The sequence below is a fragment of the Delphinapterus leucas genome, chromosome 6, assembly GCF_059928025.1.
Source record: "Delphinapterus leucas isolate spDelLeu-1000000601 "Yukka" chromosome 6, BTC_Dleu_Yukka2, whole genome shotgun sequence".
NCBI classification, from domain to species: domain Eukaryota; kingdom Metazoa; phylum Chordata; class Mammalia; order Artiodactyla; family Monodontidae; genus Delphinapterus; species Delphinapterus leucas.
In genome coordinates this window covers 117,240,955-117,260,154 of record NC_143134.1, presented here as the reverse complement: position 1 = coordinate 117,260,154, position 19,200 = coordinate 117,240,955, and the positions used below count along the sequence as shown (strand labels likewise).

General features: G+C 56.3%; 3 protein-coding genes and 1 long non-coding RNA gene across 5 annotated transcripts; all 4 read left to right on the top strand.

Annotated features, from left to right (window-relative positions):
• Positions 1-730: 730 nt before the first annotated feature.
• On the top strand, positions 731-6,416 carry DPM2 (dolichyl-phosphate mannosyltransferase subunit 2, regulatory). The gene is given in 7 exon segments (XM_022578642.2): positions 731-880; positions 1,365-1,416; positions 1,419-1,555; positions 1,557-1,574; positions 1,861-1,950; positions 2,762-2,864; positions 3,655-6,416. Coding segments are annotated over 7 exon segments (609 nt in total). The 3' UTR covers positions 3,714-6,416.
• Positions 6,417-7,342: 926 nt separating this feature from the next.
• Positions 7,343-10,503, top strand: LOC149749056 (phosphatidylinositol 4-phosphate 5-kinase-like protein 1). Its single transcript, XM_089912653.1, has 5 exons — positions 7,343-7,372; positions 8,191-8,394; positions 9,615-9,665; positions 9,763-10,016; positions 10,236-10,503. Exons 1-5 carry the CDS (start codon positions 7,343-7,345, stop codon positions 10,405-10,407), a joined length of 711 nt encoding a protein of 236 aa, XP_089768779.1. The 3' UTR covers positions 10,408-10,503.
• A 31-nt stretch (positions 10,504-10,534) lies between these two features.
• Positions 10,535-15,150, top strand: PIP5KL1 (phosphatidylinositol-4-phosphate 5-kinase like 1). 2 transcript variants are annotated; one of them, XM_030761633.2, is made up of 5 exons: positions 10,535-10,912; positions 11,003-11,058; positions 11,844-11,956; positions 12,416-12,647; positions 14,640-15,150. In XM_030761633.2, the coding sequence occupies exons 1-5, from the start codon at positions 10,655-10,657 to the stop codon at positions 14,905-14,907; spliced, it is 927 nt and encodes a 308-aa protein (XP_030617493.2). In that variant the 5' UTR covers positions 10,535-10,654; the 3' UTR covers positions 14,908-15,150. The 2 variants fall into 2 exon arrangements, with proteins under 2 accessions (XP_030617493.2, XP_089769920.1); XM_089913794.1 differs by having other exon boundaries at positions 10,535-11,058.
• A 65-nt stretch (positions 15,151-15,215) lies between these two features.
• LOC149749055 (uncharacterized) lies at positions 15,216-18,923 on the top strand. Its single transcript, XR_016393650.1, has 2 exons — positions 15,216-15,401; positions 18,574-18,923. It is a non-coding gene; the product is annotated as an uncharacterized LOC149749055 (long non-coding RNA).
• Positions 18,924-19,200: the final 277 nt, after the last annotated feature.

Genomic DNA, 19,200 nt, shown 5'->3' with positions numbered 1-19,200 from the left:
TGTCCCCACCCTTTCTTAGTGCTGATGCCCACTCATGGCCTTTGTAAACCCTGGAGGCTGATTCTCAGTCCCTTCCTCTGTTCTGTGCACACCTGGGGAGGGAAAAGGTGGCTCCTGGCTGAGCTCAAATTCTCCTGAGATAGAGAGGGAAGGGATTGGGCTGTAGGCTAAAAAAAGGTTGCTCCTTTGGAACACAGTAATGCTTAGTGAAAAATCAGTATACAGAGTGGTAGGGGGAAAAAAGTCCCTCTCAGCTTTGTGATGGGCTTGGACGACCCAAGGAGACAGATGCTGCCAGCAGGAACACGTCATGCCCGGTTCAGGCCCGATCTCTGTGTGCCCCCGCCCCCCAAGTGAAGATAACACACGGAGAGCCTCCACACAACCCCTCAGGAGGCCTGGAGTCTCCACATGCTGTCCTCTGTAGCATTCCAGAAGTCACCAAAATTTCAAAGCTGGTTGACTGATTCAAAGCTCTTACTTGTGCCAAGCCTCACTCTGGGCACTGGGGATACAGCAGTGACCACAGATGCTAATCTCAGGGAGCTCACAGTCACGTGGGCCAGATCAACAAGTAAATCAGCTAATTAAAACGCAGTGATAAGCGTCATCCTGGAGCCACACTTGGGGCTATGGAGCGGAGGAGGGAACCCTGCCCAGCTGTGAAGGTCACTTCCCTGGCATGTGTGGCATCCCAGTGAGACCTGATGCGGGAGAAGCAGCCAGCCCCATGAGCTGTGAGGAGACAGTGTTCCGGACCTCGGAGCTGGAGGAGACATTGAAGATGATCTGGCCTCCAAGCCTAGGGAGGGGCCTACACACCGGCCCAGTCCAAAGACCTGTCTGGGCTGCGGGACACCCAGGGCCCGAGAGGCAGACGGTGAAGGAAGGGAGGGTCACCCTAGCCTCATTCATGCAGTGAAGAGAGGACACCCGAAGGGTCGCCAGGGAAGCCTGGCATGGTAAGGGGGTGCCCTCTCACAGCCAGTCGAAATCCTCCCCATCCCTGGGGGCCCCAGCCAGGCCCTCCTCCCACCCCAGGCCGGTCGGTGAACTTTTTCTGCACCCTACCCTCAACAGACAAGTTAGGGCCTCGGGACCAGGAAGTAGTGCCCTCGGGTTCTGAAGTCGGCTACACCACTGACTCAGACTGTGGTCTCCTGCAAGAGCGCGCCCCTCTCTGAGCCTCATTTTCCCTATCGGAAATATGGGACTTCCGGCCACCCACCCCCATCCCGCTCTGGCTATGGGACTCTGGGACATCGAGAGACGGGCTTTTGTTCTCGGGCGAGTTCGACAGGACTGAGACCACAAACGCCACCTAGACTGGGTTCCCCCCCGCCGCCCTCTGTCCCATTCCCTAGAGATTCGGGAACGCGGCCCACAATGCCCTTGAGAAACTACATTTCCCGATATGCAAAGGGAAGGCGGTGCCTGCCTGTCTCGGGCGACGTGGTCCTGGACCGGCCTAAGGACTACGACTCCCGGCGTGCCCCGCGGCCCAAGGCCAGAAGGGCCCGGATCCGGAACCGGATGAGGCTTGCTGCTCCAGTGCCCGCCTCGCTGGGGAAATGGTGAGCTTGGGCCCGAGTGCGGGGAACGGGGGCGTCTGGGGGTGGGGTCCTGGGTCTGCTCAGGAGCTGGGACTTGAGTACTCGGATCCGGCATCGCTCTTCCGCCGGTCCGTCGTACGGGTGATAGGCCTTGGCCCGGCGCTCTCTCCCGGCCTAAAATTGACCTAGTCCTCCACGTCAGATACGTCAGCTGAGTGAATGGGCGTAACCAGGCTGCAACGCCCCCCTTCTTTAGTGCACCTAAATGGAGCATCACTGCCTCAGTTGAGTTCTCCCTTTTCTGCAGGCCACGGGAACAGACCAGGTGGTGGGACTCGGCCTCGTCGCCGTTAGCCTGATCATCTTCACCTATTACACCGTCTGGGTGATTCTCTTGGTATGTGTGCTGCCCCGTCCTCTCTCACCTCCCATCCCTGGATCTTGAGGCCAACTCCTAACATCATTTAAGCAGCTGCAATGTGACAGGTGCCGTGCTGGGTGCTTTACCTGCACACCTCACGAAAGCTCCAGAACAGCACTATGAGGAAGATGCTAGCGGTGTCCCCCATTTTATACACGAGGAAACGAAAGCGCAGGGGGAAGCCTCAGGCTCAAGGTGGAAAACTTAACCACTACACTGTAAAGTCCTGTCCTTGATTTGCTCTGCCTTTGATGGGAGTTCTAGTTCTTCTCGTTATCCTGCGGGACCCTGGGCATGACAGGTGCCAGTGGATTTTGTGAGAGTTTTTAGGATTTTTCTTTTCCCTGTGGGGAAATGTCTTGGTTACTGCTTTAAAAGTGTAGTGTTTGGAAGGCAAAATCTTGCAGAACTTGGTATCCTTTGGAGAAAAATGTTGGTAAAGAAGACTTTGGAGCCCAGGTTGGGAATCATTCGAGGATTCCTCATGTACCCTTTGCCCCTGCTAAGCTGCGGGGGCCTTAGGGCAAGTCCTTTGTCTTCTGTTCCCTGCCAGGTCCCCAGCCCCAGCTTAGGGCAGGCACCAGGCAAGTGCCCAGTACACAACTATTAGATAAATGAAGGAAGGGAACAAATCAAGGCACCCCAAATGCCATCATCTTAAAGAAAAGCAAATGCAGTCTCAGTGCTTTGGTGGGGTCAGCCCCAGAGACGGAGGAGGTGGGATGTTTGGGCTTGGGGAGCTGAGCAGGGCGGGGAATGCTCACCAGAGCTTTGCCCTCGATGCCAGCCATTCATCGACAGTCAGCACGTCATCCACAAGTATTTCCTGCCCCAAGCCTATGCCGTTGCCATCCCACTGGCTGCCGGCCTTCTGCTGCTCCTGTTTGTGGGTAAGTTCCCCCAACCCTGGGCAGCGTGTCTGAGGGACCCCATGACCCTCTCCCAGCCCTGAACATGCTGCTACACTTTGTCACTGGCTGTATGTCTCCGTGAGGCTCCTTGCCCCCAACTCATCCCCTGGGGTTTCCCTGTTCATCCTTCAGGGCTTTAAGTCAGGCTTCCCGATGCCCCAGGCTCACTGGACTCTAGTGGGATGTCTCCCTTTTTCCTGCTCCCTCCACCACCACCATCACTCTGCTCACACCTCCATCACCTCTCACCCCCTGGTCACCCCGGTTCAAGATCCCTGCACCTGTCTGTCTCCCGGGGTCTAGTCCTTAAGGGGCAAGGACTGTTGCTTTATCATTGCTGTTTACTCAGCCCCCGGCACAAGCTGTGGCACTGAGTTGGTGCTCAAGAAAGTGGTTTGGATGCATCAACAATCAGATGTCTGGATGACGGGATGGGTGGATGATGGATGCTGAGTGGGTCAGTGTGTAGGTAGGTGGGTAGGTGGTTGACTGGGTGAGTAGATGAATAGTTGAGTGGATCTTATTCCCTGTAGAATTGGAAGCGCTAAACTCAGCAAATTGCCTGTAGTAGGCACCCGGCTGATGTTTTTTGAATGAATGGGTGGATGTGTGGCTTGATGAACAACTGGGGAGATGACCAGGTGGCCTGGAGTGTGGTTGGGTAGGTGCTTGGCCCCCTGTGTGGGTCACTCTCCCATGCTGTGTCCTGCTCTGGCCTCCCAGCAACCCTGCGCTTTCTTTCCTGACCTTTCTGGTCTGTGTATTCCAGGCGTGTTCATCACCTACGTGATGCTGAAGAATCAGAAGGTGACCAAAAAGGCTCAGTGAAGGCCCAGCACGGATGAGGCTGCCGGCGCCTTCTCTGCTTCTTCTCCAGGGCAGACCAAGGGTGGGGGCCCAGAGGACCCGTCCAGGCACTGAGGGCCCCTCAAGCCTGGCTACCCTGCAGACACCCTTGTGGGATGGAGCTGCTCAGGACTCACCCCTGACTGACCAGAGCCCCTGCTCACCCTTCCAGAAGCCAGGAGGGAGGAGTCCCTGGAAGTCTCGCTCTCACCCTCTTCAGGTTCAGGGCCTGGAAAACGCCGGTCCTCCCCACCTCACTTTTCAGACTCCCTGTCGCTTTTTCCTCTGGCTTCTACACTCTTGCCTCAGTTTCCCTCATGTCACATGCTGTTGCTGGACTTGGCAGGTTCTGGGGTGTCACGAGACCTCTCCCCCCATGTCCTGCTCCTCCACAAAGGCAGCTTTCCCGGGTCTGACATACCCCAGACCCCACAAGGATTTCTGGACCTGGAAAGCCTAGGGGGAGGCCTGACAGGCCCCAGAGCCCATTAGGGTGGCCACACGGGGGGCCCCTGGATTGACCACTTCTCACGGAGGCCCAGCCCCCCAGCCTCAGTGCTGGCCTGTTGGGGAGAGCTGAACAATAAACGGTGGTGGTGTGTTTGTCTCAGTGCCATCCCTGGCCAGGGGGCTGGGCCGCTCAGGGGCTGGAGAGGGGCTGGGCGCTGGCCTCTGCATTGGTCTCGGGTCAGGAGACCCTGGTTTGTGCAGTTGGTGCCTCAGATGCCTCCTGGATCATCTGTGTGCTGGACACAGGATAAAGCAGGGACCGGGACCGGGACCGATACGGGTCTGGCCTGGCGCAGCTGATGGCTGCGGAGTCTGTGGAGGCACGGCAATCTGCCAGACGCCACATCAGCCTCTACCAGGTCTCCCCCGTGCCAGCCTAGCCAGCTGGCACCGGTATTTTACGGACCCTCAGGCTAGTCCCCGAAAAGCCAAGCCTGTCATCTGTCTCTTGTACCCAGCAGCCCAACTTAGCGTGGCTCTGAGCAGAGGGCTGTTATGAGCCAGAGCAGGGCTGGTTCCACTGTGTTCAGGTTAACCGGCACAGGCCCCAGCCTTAGTCCCTGGCATCCCACCATGCCCCACTGGGCAGCCAGCTCTCCCATTCACAGTGTGAGCCTCCACCCCTCACACCTTGGACATTCATTCTTCCTCCGGTTAGCAAAGGTGTCCCCCTCATCAGAGAAGAGAGACCAACTGCAGGCACACTTGCCCTGTCCTTACCTGTCTCCCTCTCCATCTTCCAGTCCAGGCAGAGCTGCCCACCTGGACTCTGGGTCCTGTCCTCTCCCACTGCTATAGCAGGAGCCTCCTGTCTGATGATCCCTCTCAAGGGAACAGCCTCTGCCTTTCAACAAGGTCCCCCAGTGTTAAATGAACATGTTACGGGCTCCGTTTAAGGGACCCTCCATCAACCCAGTAATTCCCTCCGGGTCTCTCCCGCGCTTTCCCCTCCACAGCCAAACTTCCCAAAAGGGTATCCACACCTGCTTCCTGCATTTCCTCACCCCTACTGTGCTTGGCAGCATTCCAGGTGGGCTGCACTCACCACCCGTGATGTGCAGTCTTTAAATCCAAAGCACATTTCCTTGACCCCTCTGCTACATTTGGCCGGTGACCTCCCCCCGGGACACCCTCAGACGCTGGATGACCCGTTCTCCTACTTTATGCTCTCTCTGGCACTCATGCTCCTCTGCCCCGAGAGGGTGGGTTCCTCGGGACTCGTCACAGGCTCTTTCACCCCACACTCTTCTGGGTGACCTCATCCTTACCCAGGCTCACCTCTAGCCCAGCTTTCTTCTGAGCCCCAAAGTATTGCACGTGCACCAGCTGCCCACCTGAGATCCCCATCGGCTGTTGTAGTGACACCTCAAATCCATCCCGTCGTGATCTGAATTCTCAGACTTACCCAGTCTCCCCCTGCACAAATCTGGCTCTCCCGTCGTGCCCTGCCTTAGCATCATCATCCTGTATCCCTGACCCACAGCCAGAAGCCTGGCAGACATCACTGACCTTGGCTTTCCTCTTCCACGACCTCATCCCCATGACCCCAAATCCTGTCAATTCTCCCCTTACCCCGTCACCTTCCAGATACAAAGCCACTGTCCCCTGCCTTAAATCACCAAAGGCTTCCTCACTGCTCTCCCCTGCCCACAATGGCCCGCTCCAATCTGACTGCACTACAACCAGTGGCCTTTTGAAAACATCTGAGCATCTTTTCTTTTTTTAATTTTTAGCCGCACCACGCTGCACGCGGGATCTTGTTTCCCCAACCAGGGATCGAACACGCACCCCCTGCAGTGGAAGTGCAGACTCTTAACCACTGGACTGCCAGGGAAGTCCCTGAGTTTTTTTTTTTTCTTTTTCTGAGAATCTTTCTCACACACTTACAATGCTTCTCTGGGTTCCTGTCCCTCTCCCTCCCATGGCCGGCCGACAAGAGCCTGCATGCTTGCTTGAGCTCTCCTCACTCCAGTCACACTGGCCTTTCATTTCCTGGGACTCACTGAGGTTCCCTGCACATCCTACTCACATTGGTTCAGCATGTACTTCTCAAACACTGGTTTGTGCAAGGTACTGAGCCAGGGAAGGAGACTGGCATGGTTCCTGCCCTCCTGGCACTCCCACTCTGGGTGGGGGAGGGGAGATATAATAAACAAATAAATGAACAAGACAGTCTCTGACAGTGTTAAGTGTGATGAAGAAAAATAAAGCGATGTGATCATGACCGAAGGGAGGGGACACTTAGAGTCGGGCAAGGTGATGAGGAATAAAGCAAGTGGAGGGTGGAGGTGGGGGAGGATTTCAGGCAGAGGGAACAGCAGCTGCAAAAGCCCGGAGGTGTGAGAGTTCGGTGGCCAAGGGCCAGCCGGGATCCCCTGTGACCGTGTGCTGGGTGCAGGGACAGTGATTTGAGATGGGGCTGGAGAGTGGGCAGATGGGCCTGGGGCCATGCCGAGATGTTTGGACTTTGTTCCAGTGCCGTGGGAAGCCACTGGAGGCTTAGAGCGTGCGAGTGACATCATGCGATTTATGCTTTTAAAAGCTCACGCTGGCAGCTGTGTTCCTCTCTCTCACTCACCACTAAAATCCGCTTCCCCCCCACGCCACCCCGGCCTACACTGCTCCTGGCCCATAGTGAATGTTCAAAATAAGTGTTGAATGAATGCACGCCCCTGACTTCCTGTGTGACCTGGAGGTAGTCACTTCTCTCTCTGGACCTTAGTTTCCTCACCCGAAATACGGTCGGTGGGAATTTCACGCCAGGGTGTGTGGGCGGGACTGGATTTAGGTTACCCGCCTCCCCGAGCGCCCCGAGACCTGAGTCTCCCACCCCAGGAAGGGAATGTGGGTCTTCCCCCGGTGGGGACCTTAACCAACGCGCGGCGGCCCTGCCCAGCCCTGGACCGCGGTCCGAAGGGTGCTGCAGCCCCAGGGGCGGGACCCGCAGGCGATCCCCCGCGCCCCGGCTCGGATTGGGTGCAGCCGTGACCTGCACCACGCGATTGGTCGATCCAGAAGCAGGGGCGGGGCCTAGCTCCTGCAGCGGGGCGGCCCGGCAGCTGGGGACGCGGCCAGAGCCCGGGGAAGCTGCTGCGGGGGCGATGGCCGCGCCGAGCCCGGGGCCCCGCGAGGTAGGTGCAGACCCGAGAGAGGACAGGAAAGGAAAGGGTTGGAGGGCAGGGGCAGGACCTCCCCTCCCCGTGCAGGGCGAACACACCCCCATCCAAGCCCAGAAGGGGTCCTGCACTGGGCGGGACTGGGACACGCCCCACATGGGGCCGCAGGTCTGAAGCGGGGAGTCCGGCGGGTATCCCCCGAGAACTTCCTCAGTTTCCTTATCGGGAAAATGGAGACAATGATAAAAGCTTCTCCTTCATAGGGCTGTTAGGAGGTCAAGCTCTCAGACAGTGCTGGGCACATGGTGGGCGCCCAATGCGAAGGGGTCAGCAGCTATGATCTCAGCTTCGTGCTGACCCTCCGCGCTGGCCTGGAGGAACTCGGCATAGACGAGTGGAATAGATGACTGAATCACTGACATCACAGCTCCTACTATAAGGAGTTCCTGTGCAGGATGCTCAAACTCAACAGTAACAACAGTTAATACCTGCCACGAAGGAGTTATTATAGTTCTCATTTTACAGAGGAGAAAACGAGGTGCAGAAAGGTTAGGTGATCTACCTAAGCTAGTGAGAGGCTGCAGAACAAATGCTCTGCCTACTGATAATAAACATCACTATTGTGGGTGCTGACTGCATGCCAGGTACTGTCCCCTCACAACACCCAGTGAGGTGGGTACCAGCCTTATCTGCATTTTACAACTGAGGAAACTGAGGCAGAGAGGGATGAGGGGTGAGCTGACAAGCAGTGGATGTGGGACTCAGACCAGGGTCTCTCACCTGTGGGATGCTTGCTGCCTCAGGCTCATTGCTTCTGGTGCCTCCCACCCCAGGTCCTGACCCCCTCCCCAGAGGCTGGACACAGAGCTGCCACCTCGAGCTCTGGCCGCCGTGGCCTCCTCTGGCGTCTACGAGACAAGCAGTCTCGCTTAGGCCTGTTTGAGATTGGCCCAGGGCATGAGCTGCACCAGCTGACGTGTATGATGCAGGCAGGGCTGTGGGCTGCCACTCAAGTGTCCATGGACCACCCGCCCACGGTGAGTGGCCAGTCTGTCCCATACACCTCCACAGCACCGACAGCAAGACCAGGCTGATGCCCTGTCCTGCTAATACTGCAGGGCTGGGGAACAGAGCGGGCTAGATAGAAGGAGAGGAAGGCAGGGGCTTGGTGCAGGGAGGGAGGGACATTCTGGGGTGGGGGCTGAGGCCAGGAAGCCAGAAAGCCCAGGGTGTGTGGGGAGTGCGAGAAAGCCCCTGACCCGGGTGGTTGATGTGTGATCTAGGTGGGTCTCTGCCTCTCTTTGGGCTTCAGTGTCACCTCTGTATAATGGATGGGAGGGATTGTACTCCTTGGTCTCTGAGGCCCTCCCAGTTCTGCCAGGGTGTGTGGTTAAGGGACCCCGCCCCCACCCCACCAGCCCAGCCCATCCTCCCCGGAGCTTAGGCTGGGGCCAGGCTGGCTCAGCAGAAAGGGTCGCCCACTGCAAGCTCAGCAGCTGGACGGCCCGGGTGAGCATGTATGTTGTTTGTGTGTGTGCATACATGTGCACAGTGTGACCACATCCTGTGAGCCAGGTCCTAGCACAGGACCTGGAGGTCCAGGGAGAGAGTAGGAGTCCTCTAAATCTCATCACCTGCTGAAAATCTTCCATGGCTCCCCAATACTCAGCCTGGCCTCACGGTCCTGCTGGCTCAACCCCAAGGGCCAACTGTCCAGCCTCCTCCCCAGTCCATCCTGACTCGCTTCAGTCACTCAGGCTCTCCTTCCCTTCCTGGTGGCCACCACTGCTGTTCCTGCTCCTGTGAGCACCCTGCTCCTCCTCTCCACTGCCCTTAAGATTTCAGCTTAGGGGGCACCTCCTCCAGGAAGCTTTCTCTGATCCTGCTTCTCCCAGGCTGAGTCAGACAGTCCTAGACTTCTAGGCCATCCCCTTTGACTGGGAGGGCATCTGGCGACACTTTGGCCAACGTGTGTCTGGGCACATGCGTCAGGCTCTAGCTCAGAGACTGGTGCTGGGGACCCAGCAGTGAATGAGACACACCTAGGACCTGCCTTGGGTTACTCTCCTCCTCCCTCCAGCTCTGGGAGGGCTGGCAGTCTATCTGCCCAACTCAGGCACACCCAGAGTGGTCCCCACTGGCTGGAGGAATCAAACTGGGGGGAACGGGGGTGAGGCCAGGTACAGGATGCTTGGAGACCCTGGGCTGGCACTGGGGGGTTGAGACTTGCCCTGAGCCCCTCTGCTCCTTGCTACAGGGGCTGCCCACGGAGGAGGATTTCTCCGAGGTCCTGACCCAGGTTCACGAGGTAGAAAGCCCGAGTGCTGCATGGGAGGGGGTGTGTTCTGCTCCTCTCCTCAGTTTCCCCATCTGTGCAGTGGGAATGACGGCTTGCCCCGGGGCTTTGCAGGAAGGGTGTGCTTACCCTGACCCTCCCGCGCCAGAGCCAACTGCACACACCTGGGCCCCAGGGACACTCTCGGGGCTGCTCTTCCTTTCCGCAGGGCTTCGAGCTGGGCACCCTGGCTGGCCCCGCCTTCGCCCGACTGCGGCGCTCCCTAGGGCTGGCAGAGGAGGACTATCAGGCTGCGCTGGGTCCCGGCGGCCCCTACCTGCAGTTCCTCAGCACCTCCAAGAGCAAGGCCAGCTTTTTCCTGTCGTGAGCTGGTGGCTGGGGTGGGGAAAGGGTGCGAGAGGTGTCCGGGGCGGAGGGGGGCTCTTGAGGAGAGAGACAGCATGGCCAGGTCAGGGTGGGTCAGGGCCGGATAGCGGTCAGATGGAGGAGCAGAGACTGGGGGCGAGGGCAGGAGGCGAGAGGGGCGGTGCGGACGCGGCTCCTGCCCCACCTGGTCAGTGACCTCTCCGTCCCGCCCCCCAGCCACGACCAGCGCTTCTTCCTGAAGACCTTGCGGCGCCGGGAGGTGCGGGCGCTGCTCGCCCACCTGCCCCGCTACGTGCAGCACCTGCAGCGGCACCCACACTCGCTGCTTGCGCGGTTGCTGGGTATGACCGGCCAGGGACCCGGGACTGCGGGACGAGGGGAGGGGTGAAGAGAGAGAGCGAGAAGGGGAGGAGGTCAGGGAGTGGGCGGTTCCAGGACGGGGGGCGTAGGGTACCTGAGCCCGAGCAGGGTGGAGGGGACTGGACAGGAGGCGGGGCCGGCTGGGGGCAGAGTTCAGTGGGGGGGCGGGTCCTAGACAGCAACGTAGGAGGGCGGGGTCGGTGGGCGGGGCCAAGACCTCGGGCGGGGCCCAAAGGGGGCGGGGTTGGGATTGAATAGTCCCGAGAGGAGGGTATATGGGCAGGGCTAGGCCTGGGGGACACGGCATCTTTGGGGCTAAATTTAGAAGCGGGTCGACTTGGGACACCACCCCAAGCTGGGGAAGGGGTCTGGGGGCGTGGCCTGGAGGCTCGGGATGCGGCGGATCGCGAGAAGGAGGCATGGCCTGGAACTGGGGCAGGATGCACCCGGCGTTGCCGAGTTTGGGGCCTCTCTACCTGACGCCCTCTCCCTTTCCAGGAGTGCACAGTCTGCGGGTGGCCCGGGGAAAGAAGGTGGGTGAGGCCGAGGTGAGGGGGCCGGGCCGGATGGGGCGGCTGGAGGGTGGGATCCTGTCCTCCCTCACTCCCTACCCCCGTCTCCAGAAATACTTCATCATCATGCAGAGCGTCTTCTATCCCACCAGCCGCATCTCCGAGAGGTGAGTCGGCCTCCCCGCCCCACCCAGAATGTGCCACCTGAAGCACCCACACTCACTAGACAGACCGCGAAACTGAGGCGCAGGGAGGAGAAGGGACGTTACCAAGATCTCCTGACGGGTCGGAGACAGTGATTCCCAGGACCAGCATCTCTTGAGCACTCAGTATGCCATGGGCGCTGTGTTGAGACATACACATTCATCATTTTCCTTATTCCCAGAACAACTCTTGAGGGGTAGCTGTCCTTATCATCCCCATTTTGTCGATGAGAAACTGAGGAGGGGAAAGCCACACAGCTACTAGATGAGGAGCAGGGATTCAAACTAGCCTCTGATTGCAGGTGGCCCTCTGAGCCTCCTAGCCCTGCCTCTGCCTGCGAGCTCCACGCTGATGCTCTCCCAGGGCGCGGACTTCACTCATGCCCTCTGTTGCTGCGTCTAGGGTTGGGCCCCTCTGTCTGGGATACCCCAGGGATGACAAGGTGCCAAGAGGCAGTTACAGGCAGGGGTAAAGTCTGGACTGGACGTTCAAGGGCCTGAGTTGGAATCCCTGCTCTGCCCTTTACTCACTGTGTGGTCTTGGGCAAATTAAAAACAAAACAAAACAAAAAACCTCTCTGAGGCTTTTTCTTCATCTCTAACACGGGGACAGTAACGGACTGGGGTTGTGCTGAGAATCTGGACGGTCACCCAGTGGAAGCTCTTGTTTCTTATTACCTCGTCAGTTCCCTGTATGTCTCAAGTCTGTATAAGGTTGAATTCTGTCTCCCCCACCCCTCACTTCCCAGGTATGACATCAAGGGCTGCGAGGTGAGCCGCTGGGTGGAGCCCGCCCCTGAGGGCAGCCCCCTTGTCCTGGTGCTGAAAGACCTCAACTTTCAGGGCAAGACCATCAACCTGGGTGAGCCACGGGGGCGGTCACTACCTGCTCTTCCTCCATTTAGAGTGAAGTTAGAAGGGTGTCCCTGGCACTGCTCTCTGCCTGAGTCTTTTTTTTTTTTTTTTTTTGCGGTACGCGGGCCTCTCACTGTTGTGGCCTCTCCCGCTGCGGAGCACAGGCTCCAGACGCGCAGGCTCAGCGGCCACGGCTCACGGGCCCAGCCGCTCCGCGGCATGTGGGATCTTCCCGGACCGGGGCATGAACCCGTGTCCCCTGCATCGGCAGGCAGACTCTCAACCACTGCGCCACCAGGGAAGCCCCCCTGCCTGAGTCTTTAAGAGCCCAGATTCTGGAGTCAGGAGAGTCTGGAGTTAGACAGAGAATCCTAACTCCACAGCTTTCTAGCTAGGTGACCAAGGCAAATTACAGATGAGTTCCCTCATCTGTGAAATGGGACAGTAATGACATCTGCCCTTCTAGGGCAGATGTGTGTGGAGCCCTCAGAAACTTGCCTGGCACACAACGAGCACTCAGGTGGGGGCACTGATGCTCCGGCAGGGCCCCAGCGGAGCTGGCTCCTCCGCCAGATGGAACTGGACACCGCCTTCCTCCGGGAGCTCAACGTGCTGGATTACAGCCTCCTGATGGCCTTTCAGCGTCTCCATGAGGATGAGCAGGGCACAGACAGTGGCCTCATCTTCCGCACAGCCAGGTGGGCCCCCCAGAGGCAACAGCAAGAATGAGGTGATGAGAACATGGAAAAGACAGTGTAGTGGGGGAACAGCACAGGCAAAGGCTCGAAGACTGGAAAGTGCAGTGTTTGTGTGTATGTGTGTACGTGCGTGTGTGTGTGTGTGTGTGTGTGTGTGTGTGTGTGTGTGTAGCGTGGAGGGCTGGAGAAGCCTGGCCGGCAGGGGTGGCAGGCACAGATGGATCTCAGCAGAAGAAAGACCAGGTGAGATCCAGTTGAGCTTTTGAAGAATCTGCCCATTTTCCAGAAGGAGATGTGGAGCCATTGAAGGTTTCAGACCTATTTAATTTTTGCCTTAGAAAGAGCCCTTGCCCCTTAACTCGGTCATTTCACTTTGAGGACCTCGAAGTCATCACCACTGGCACCATCATCTTGTTGCCTTCCTCTTGCATGCAGCCAATCTTTGCATGCTGACTATGAGCCTCATTGAGAGGATGGGCTCATTCCCATTTTAGAGATGTGGAAACTGAGCCTCAGAGAGAGGAAGTGAAGTTGTAGAATGACTTTTGAGGATTCATGTTAGTACTTGGTTAGTGACTTGCATTTCAGTCCTCCAAGGCCCACATCTGTGGTTGAACCGAATTACTCAGGGTTTAAGACAGGCACTTCAAGGAAATAAGTTCATTGATCCAGTGGGTGGACAAGTGAAAAATGATGTCCACTCACTAGCCCCCATCCCCACCCCTTGGAGGAAGACCTTGGGATGGGTGAGTCTGTGGCACAACCCAAGGTAATGGCTTGGTGGGCACATCCTGACCAGATGGTGGGATGCCTGCCATGGGGCACAGAATCCACCAAGTCTGCCCATCCAACCTAGGTCAGCTTCTCCCTTGCCCTCTACCCCCAGATAGTGCTCATATTACAGCCGTCATTCAGCAGGTAAACCCAAGTGTGCATACGACGGTTGTTTCTCCATGCTGCCTGGTGAAAGGTCACAGCTACAGCCCCACCCCCACCCAGTTCCCAGCCCCTCATTCAGAACCCACCACACCCAGGTTAACCCTGGCACCACAGAGAGTACCAGCGCTCTGTTCTGGCTCCCAGACCACTCGGTTCTGATTGGTTGGTGCTTGGGTGGGACTTTCTTTGATTGCTTTCTTTCCCCCAAGACCTGGGCAGGGCAGGGATAAAGCCCTCAGCGACCCCCCCGCCCGCGACCCCCACTCCCAAACTCCCACCATCACAAGAGGACAACGTTAGGGGACTGAGCCTGCTTCTGGTTGGGATTGGGGGCCCAGCCAGAGACACCTTCTGATTTGGAATACAATTTGAGGCAAAAAGACACACCATCTGCAAACTTGGGTTGGACTTTGTCTGCAAGGTCTCAACTCTGCCACCCTGAAACTCCAGGGTTGGATAACCCCAAACAGCAGTTTAGGAAGTACCCAAATATGGGACTTACCCAAAGTGATGTGGCACATAAGGGCAGAGCCAGAGTCTGTGTGACCCAAATGCTCTAGACCAGCGCTACCCAGTAGAAATTTAATGCGGGCCACACATGTAGTTTTAAATTTTCTAGTAGCCTCATTTTTAAAAGTAAAAAAGAAATAGGTAAAAATAATTTTAATAACATATTTCACTTACTTCGTACATCCAAACTTTTATCATTTCATCATCTAATCAATATAAACATTTATGAGATATTTTACATTCTTTTTCTCACACTGCTTTGGAAATCCAGTATGTATTTTATACTTACTGCGCATCTCATTTGGGACTGGCCGCATTTAAGTGCTCAGGGCCACATATGGCTGGCTGCTGGCTGCATAATGGACAGCTCAGCTTCAGACCGTCAACTGCACTTTACTCAGCTGCCCAGTTTATCTGACATCACAGGCCCGGGCACACGGGAGGTGTGGGAATGACCCAGGGGCAGCATGGCCATGCTGACAGGGTCCATTGGCTGGGGCTCCCTGGAGGAGGTGGTAACCTCACCCTCCTGTCTGCCCCCAGGTCTATGAGAGGGGTACAGAGCCTGGAGGAGCCGGAAGCCCAGAACCGCCGGCTGCTGCCCGACACCCCCAACGCCCTACACATCCTGGACGGGCCAGAGCAACGCTATTTCCTGGGCCTCGTGGACCTCGCCACAGTCTACGGGCTCCGCAAGCGGCTGGAGCACCTGTGGAAGACGCTGCGCTACCCAGGCCGGACCTTCTCCACCGTCAGCCCAACTCGCTACGCCCGTCGCCTCTGCCAGTGGGTGGAGGCGCACACCGAGTGACAGGCGCCCAGCCGCGCTCTCCCCACCTGGACAATGGTCGCCCGCTGGGGACGCGGGTTCCAGCTTGGCCCGGGCAGCGGGTCGGGCTCTCCTCGCCTGTTGTTCCTCCTATTGGCCTCCAGAGGGCAGCATCCCCTAATTAATATTATGAACTCATTTTGCTGGGGATGCTGTGCCTGGCATTGTATCAGGGACTCCCTTACATTATTAGCTCATTTAATCCTCAAAAAAAAAAAATGCTATTATTCTTTTTTTTTACAGACCATGAAATGAACGCTCAGGGGGTGAAGGGACTGAGCTAGATCATTCAGCAATAAATGCTGGAACCAGGACTCAACTATGCCTTTTGGACTCAGGAGCCTGTATTCTTACTCACCAGCTCCCACAGCCCTGTCCTCATTGGGGAAGCGGGGAGGCTGAAGCCACCAAGCCCAGCCCCCTTGTCGTCCAGATGGGGAAACTGAGGCCCAAAGACTTTAAGGGGCTTAGTACGGGTAAGTGGCAAGGCCAGCCCAAGAACCCGGGCCTCCCAACCCCCTGCCCTGGCTCAAGCAGGGCCCACTGGCCTCCCTCTGGGGTGGCCCCCCTCACTCCTGCTCTTCTAGGATGCAGGTGGGAGGAGGTGGGGGAGTGGGGGGGCTTCAGCTCTGGGAAACATTAGACTGCGGTCCACTATGGATCTTGAGTAAGCTCTGCCCTCATCTGGGAGTCACTTTTATCATCTGTGAAATGGGAGCAGGGGTTGGTGGTCAGATGGAGGGACCTGGACACACAGACATCACTGGGAGCAGAGAAGAAAATTGCCTGCATAGCCTGTGATCTTTCCTTCTCCCTCCTCCAGGAAACTCCAACTCTGCCTTTGGCCCCAGTCCAATCCGACCATGCCCAGGTGGCCCTTTCCTCTAGAGCTTCTCTGGGGCCTGGCTGTGTGATCAGGACAAGGTGCTAAACCTCTCTGTGCCTCAATGGTCTAATCGTTAAAATGGAAACATTTAACTCATTAAATATTTATTGAGCACCTGCTATGTGATAGGCCCTCTGCTGGGAAATGGGGACGTGGGGTGGAGCAAGATGCATAGATTCCACCACCACAGAACTCACAGTTGGGGGGGACAGTGACAAAAGCAACCTGTGTGACAAAGCCTTGCGAAGGAACATGGGGCTGTGGAGCTCAGGGAAGGAGCCTCTACCTAATTATTTGATGGGTGGGTGTGCTCTAACCCCTTCACTGAGACCAGAAGAATCAGATGCAGCTCTGGGAGGGTCCCAAGCCAAGGACACAGGAAAGACCTGGAGTAAGAGAGAGCCTGGCACTAGAGAGAAAAACATGACACTGTGGTTGGAGTTCGGGGCTGGGGGTACAGTGTGGGGGTGTAGGGGGCTTTGTGGGCCAATGGCTGATCCCTGGACTGGATGACTCCAGACCTTGGGAAATTCACTCACCCACCACTGCCATTCCATTGGCCTTGAGAGAAAAGGAGGAAAAATGGCTGGTGGGGGAAGGGAGAGGAAAGGGAAATCTTATGCTGCAGGGCTGGAGTGCGGGTTCCTGGAATATATATACACATATATAATTGACCTCACCCTTAGCTGCCTGGGTGAGTCTGGGTGATTACTCTACCTTTCTGAGCTGGCACAAGCCACAGAGCATTTCTTGTTCTGGCTCAGCAGGAAGCTGAGACATAGAGTGCATTAAGGTCATCACTAAGGAGGTGGGTGGGTCGTGGAGACTCTGGTGGGAGGGCAGCACAGCAGGAAACTGGGGTTTGGCCCTACATTTCCCTGGGATCTGAATCCAACAGGGCTGAGTCAGGGCCTGAGCCCTACGCTCAGAGATGGGTATAGCTCAGCCCCTACCCACTTTGGGTCTCTGGCAATGGGCTGAGGCAGGGCCTGCGGCTGGAAAGGAAGTGGCTTGTCCAACGTCTCACGAGGCCCAGGACTCCTGGCTCTTCTAACTGGCTCATTCAACAGACATTATCTAGCACTGAGTGTGTGCCAGGCACTGTGCCGGTGTTGGAAATGCCCTAAGAACATGACTGGCCTGACTGCCCGCATGGAGCTTAGAAGCTGGTGGGCAGATGGACCATAAACAAGAAAACCAGTTAATACACTGCATGATTTCAGAGTGTGACAAGTACTATGAAAAAAATAAATCAGGTTGGGACAAGAGGGATAGTGGTGCCGTGTTGGATAGAAAAGTTGGCAAGGGCCTTTCTGAGGAGGTGATATTTGAGCTGAATGACAAGAAAGAGCTGGCCATCTGAATAGAGAAGTCCAGGTAGAGGATATAGCAAGTGCAGAAGTCCTGAAGTAGGAACGAGCTCAATGCAACTGGAGATTGGAACGGTGGCCAGGGTGGGTGGACGGTGATTAAGAAGGAAGCAGGAGGGCCTCCCTATTCTATGAAGAGTTAGGAGAGGACTTTTGCCAAAACCAAATTGAAGAGCTTCATCTGAGGCTGTGGGACTTCCCAGTGTCAGTTCCACTGTGGATGTATGACCCTCATCTACTCTGGGAGCCCAGGACATTTGGGCATGTCTGGGCTTGTCAAGACAGGAACTTGACCATGTCTCCATGCGGCCTTAGCAAGGAAGGATTTGCCTCTCTGGGGAAGGAATCGTCACCAGCCATTGTGGGTGATCAATGAATCCATAGGGAACATCTCATCATTTTCCCCTTGGGGTTGGGGCCACGGAGAGAGACTGAACTGAGGTGTGCCCAGGCTGGAGTGGGGGATACAAGGAAGGCTTGTGCTCAGCGGAGGCCCCGGGGGCAGGGCTGCTTCAATAGAGCCCCCAAAAGGATGGGGAGAGGCATGGAGGCCTAGATCACCGGCTTGGGGGAATTTGGCTTTGCATATGGAGTGCTAGCCCTGGAAAGCTGCTGATCTGGGTACAGATACCCAACATAGATACCCTGCTGTTGTGCCCACACCGGAACCTCTTAGAAAAAGGAAAATGGAGTTTGAAATGGGACCAGAGCTGGAGCCCAGGCTGGTTCCCAGGCCAGGGCCCTGCAGAAGGGGATGCATGTGGTAAGATGAGCTTTCTTTCAATGCTCATAAAGCATTTTGTAAAAAAGAAAAACAGTTTAGATGGGAAGTATGCTCTCCACTTCACCCCAGGCCTGCCTCTCCCAATTGCCTCCTATTTGCCCCTTCAATCCTATCTGGCCCCGGAAAGCACTTGAGTTTGAATCCCCGAGGGACCCCAGGTGAGCCTTCGAATGCGACACATTTCAGCACCTGCAGGGGCCCTACACTGCGTTGGCTTCGAATTGGAGGACACTTTGAGAAGGGGGGTGTTATAGTGTGACTTCTTTTGTACCATGATTCTTCCTCATCTTGTGTGAAACTCATAGGATTTAACCTCAGTAATTCAAGATGGAGTCACAGTGGCCAATGTGAACTTCCATATTAGCTGTTGTCCGCCTGGCGTAGCCAAAAAAAAAAAAATTAACAGTGTTTATTTATTTGGCTGCGCTGGGTCTTAGTTTTGGCACGTGGGATCTTCGTTGCCACGTGCAGTGGCATGCAGGATCTAGTTCCCTGACCAGGGATCAAACCCGGGGTCCCTGCATTGGGAGCGTGGAGTATTAACCACTGGACGACCAGGGAAGTCCCAGTAGTTTTGCTTTAGACAAGGAATTTGTTTGGTTCCTCAGGAAGACTCTACTGGCACAGAGACTGATAGAGACAAGATTCTTTGGGGCATAACTGTTACACCCTACAGGCAGATCCTTTAAAATGAGACCACAAGACTGAGCAACTTGAAGGCTCTTTGCTGGAGGACTCCACACTGCTGAGAGCTGTTCCAGACGGATGCTCTGTTGGAGCAGAAGGCGACTTCCCACTCACATTTGTCATGAGATTCTGGTTCAGCTGGACCAAAGCCTGCTGCTCGCTCGTGCTGAGACGTGACCTTCCCAGTCTTCTCCTTGGAGTTGTTTGTTACCCCCTTTTCTATTTTTCCCACTAACCTGTGTTGTGTGCAATAAACCAAGTGACTCATGAATTGAATACTGGTTATGGTTTTTGGGGTTTTGGGTTTTTTTAAAATGTTTATTTATTTATTTGCTGTATCAGGTCTTAGTTGCAGTGCGTGGGCTCTAGAGTACCCAGGCTCATTAGTTGCGGCACAGGCTTAGTTGTCCTGCAGCATGTGGGATCTCAGTTCCCTGACCAGGGATCGAACCGGCATCCCCTGCATTGCAAGACCAATTCTTAACCACTGGACCACCAGGGAAGTCCCATGGTTACGTTTTGTATATCCCCAGTCCTGTGATTCTAAC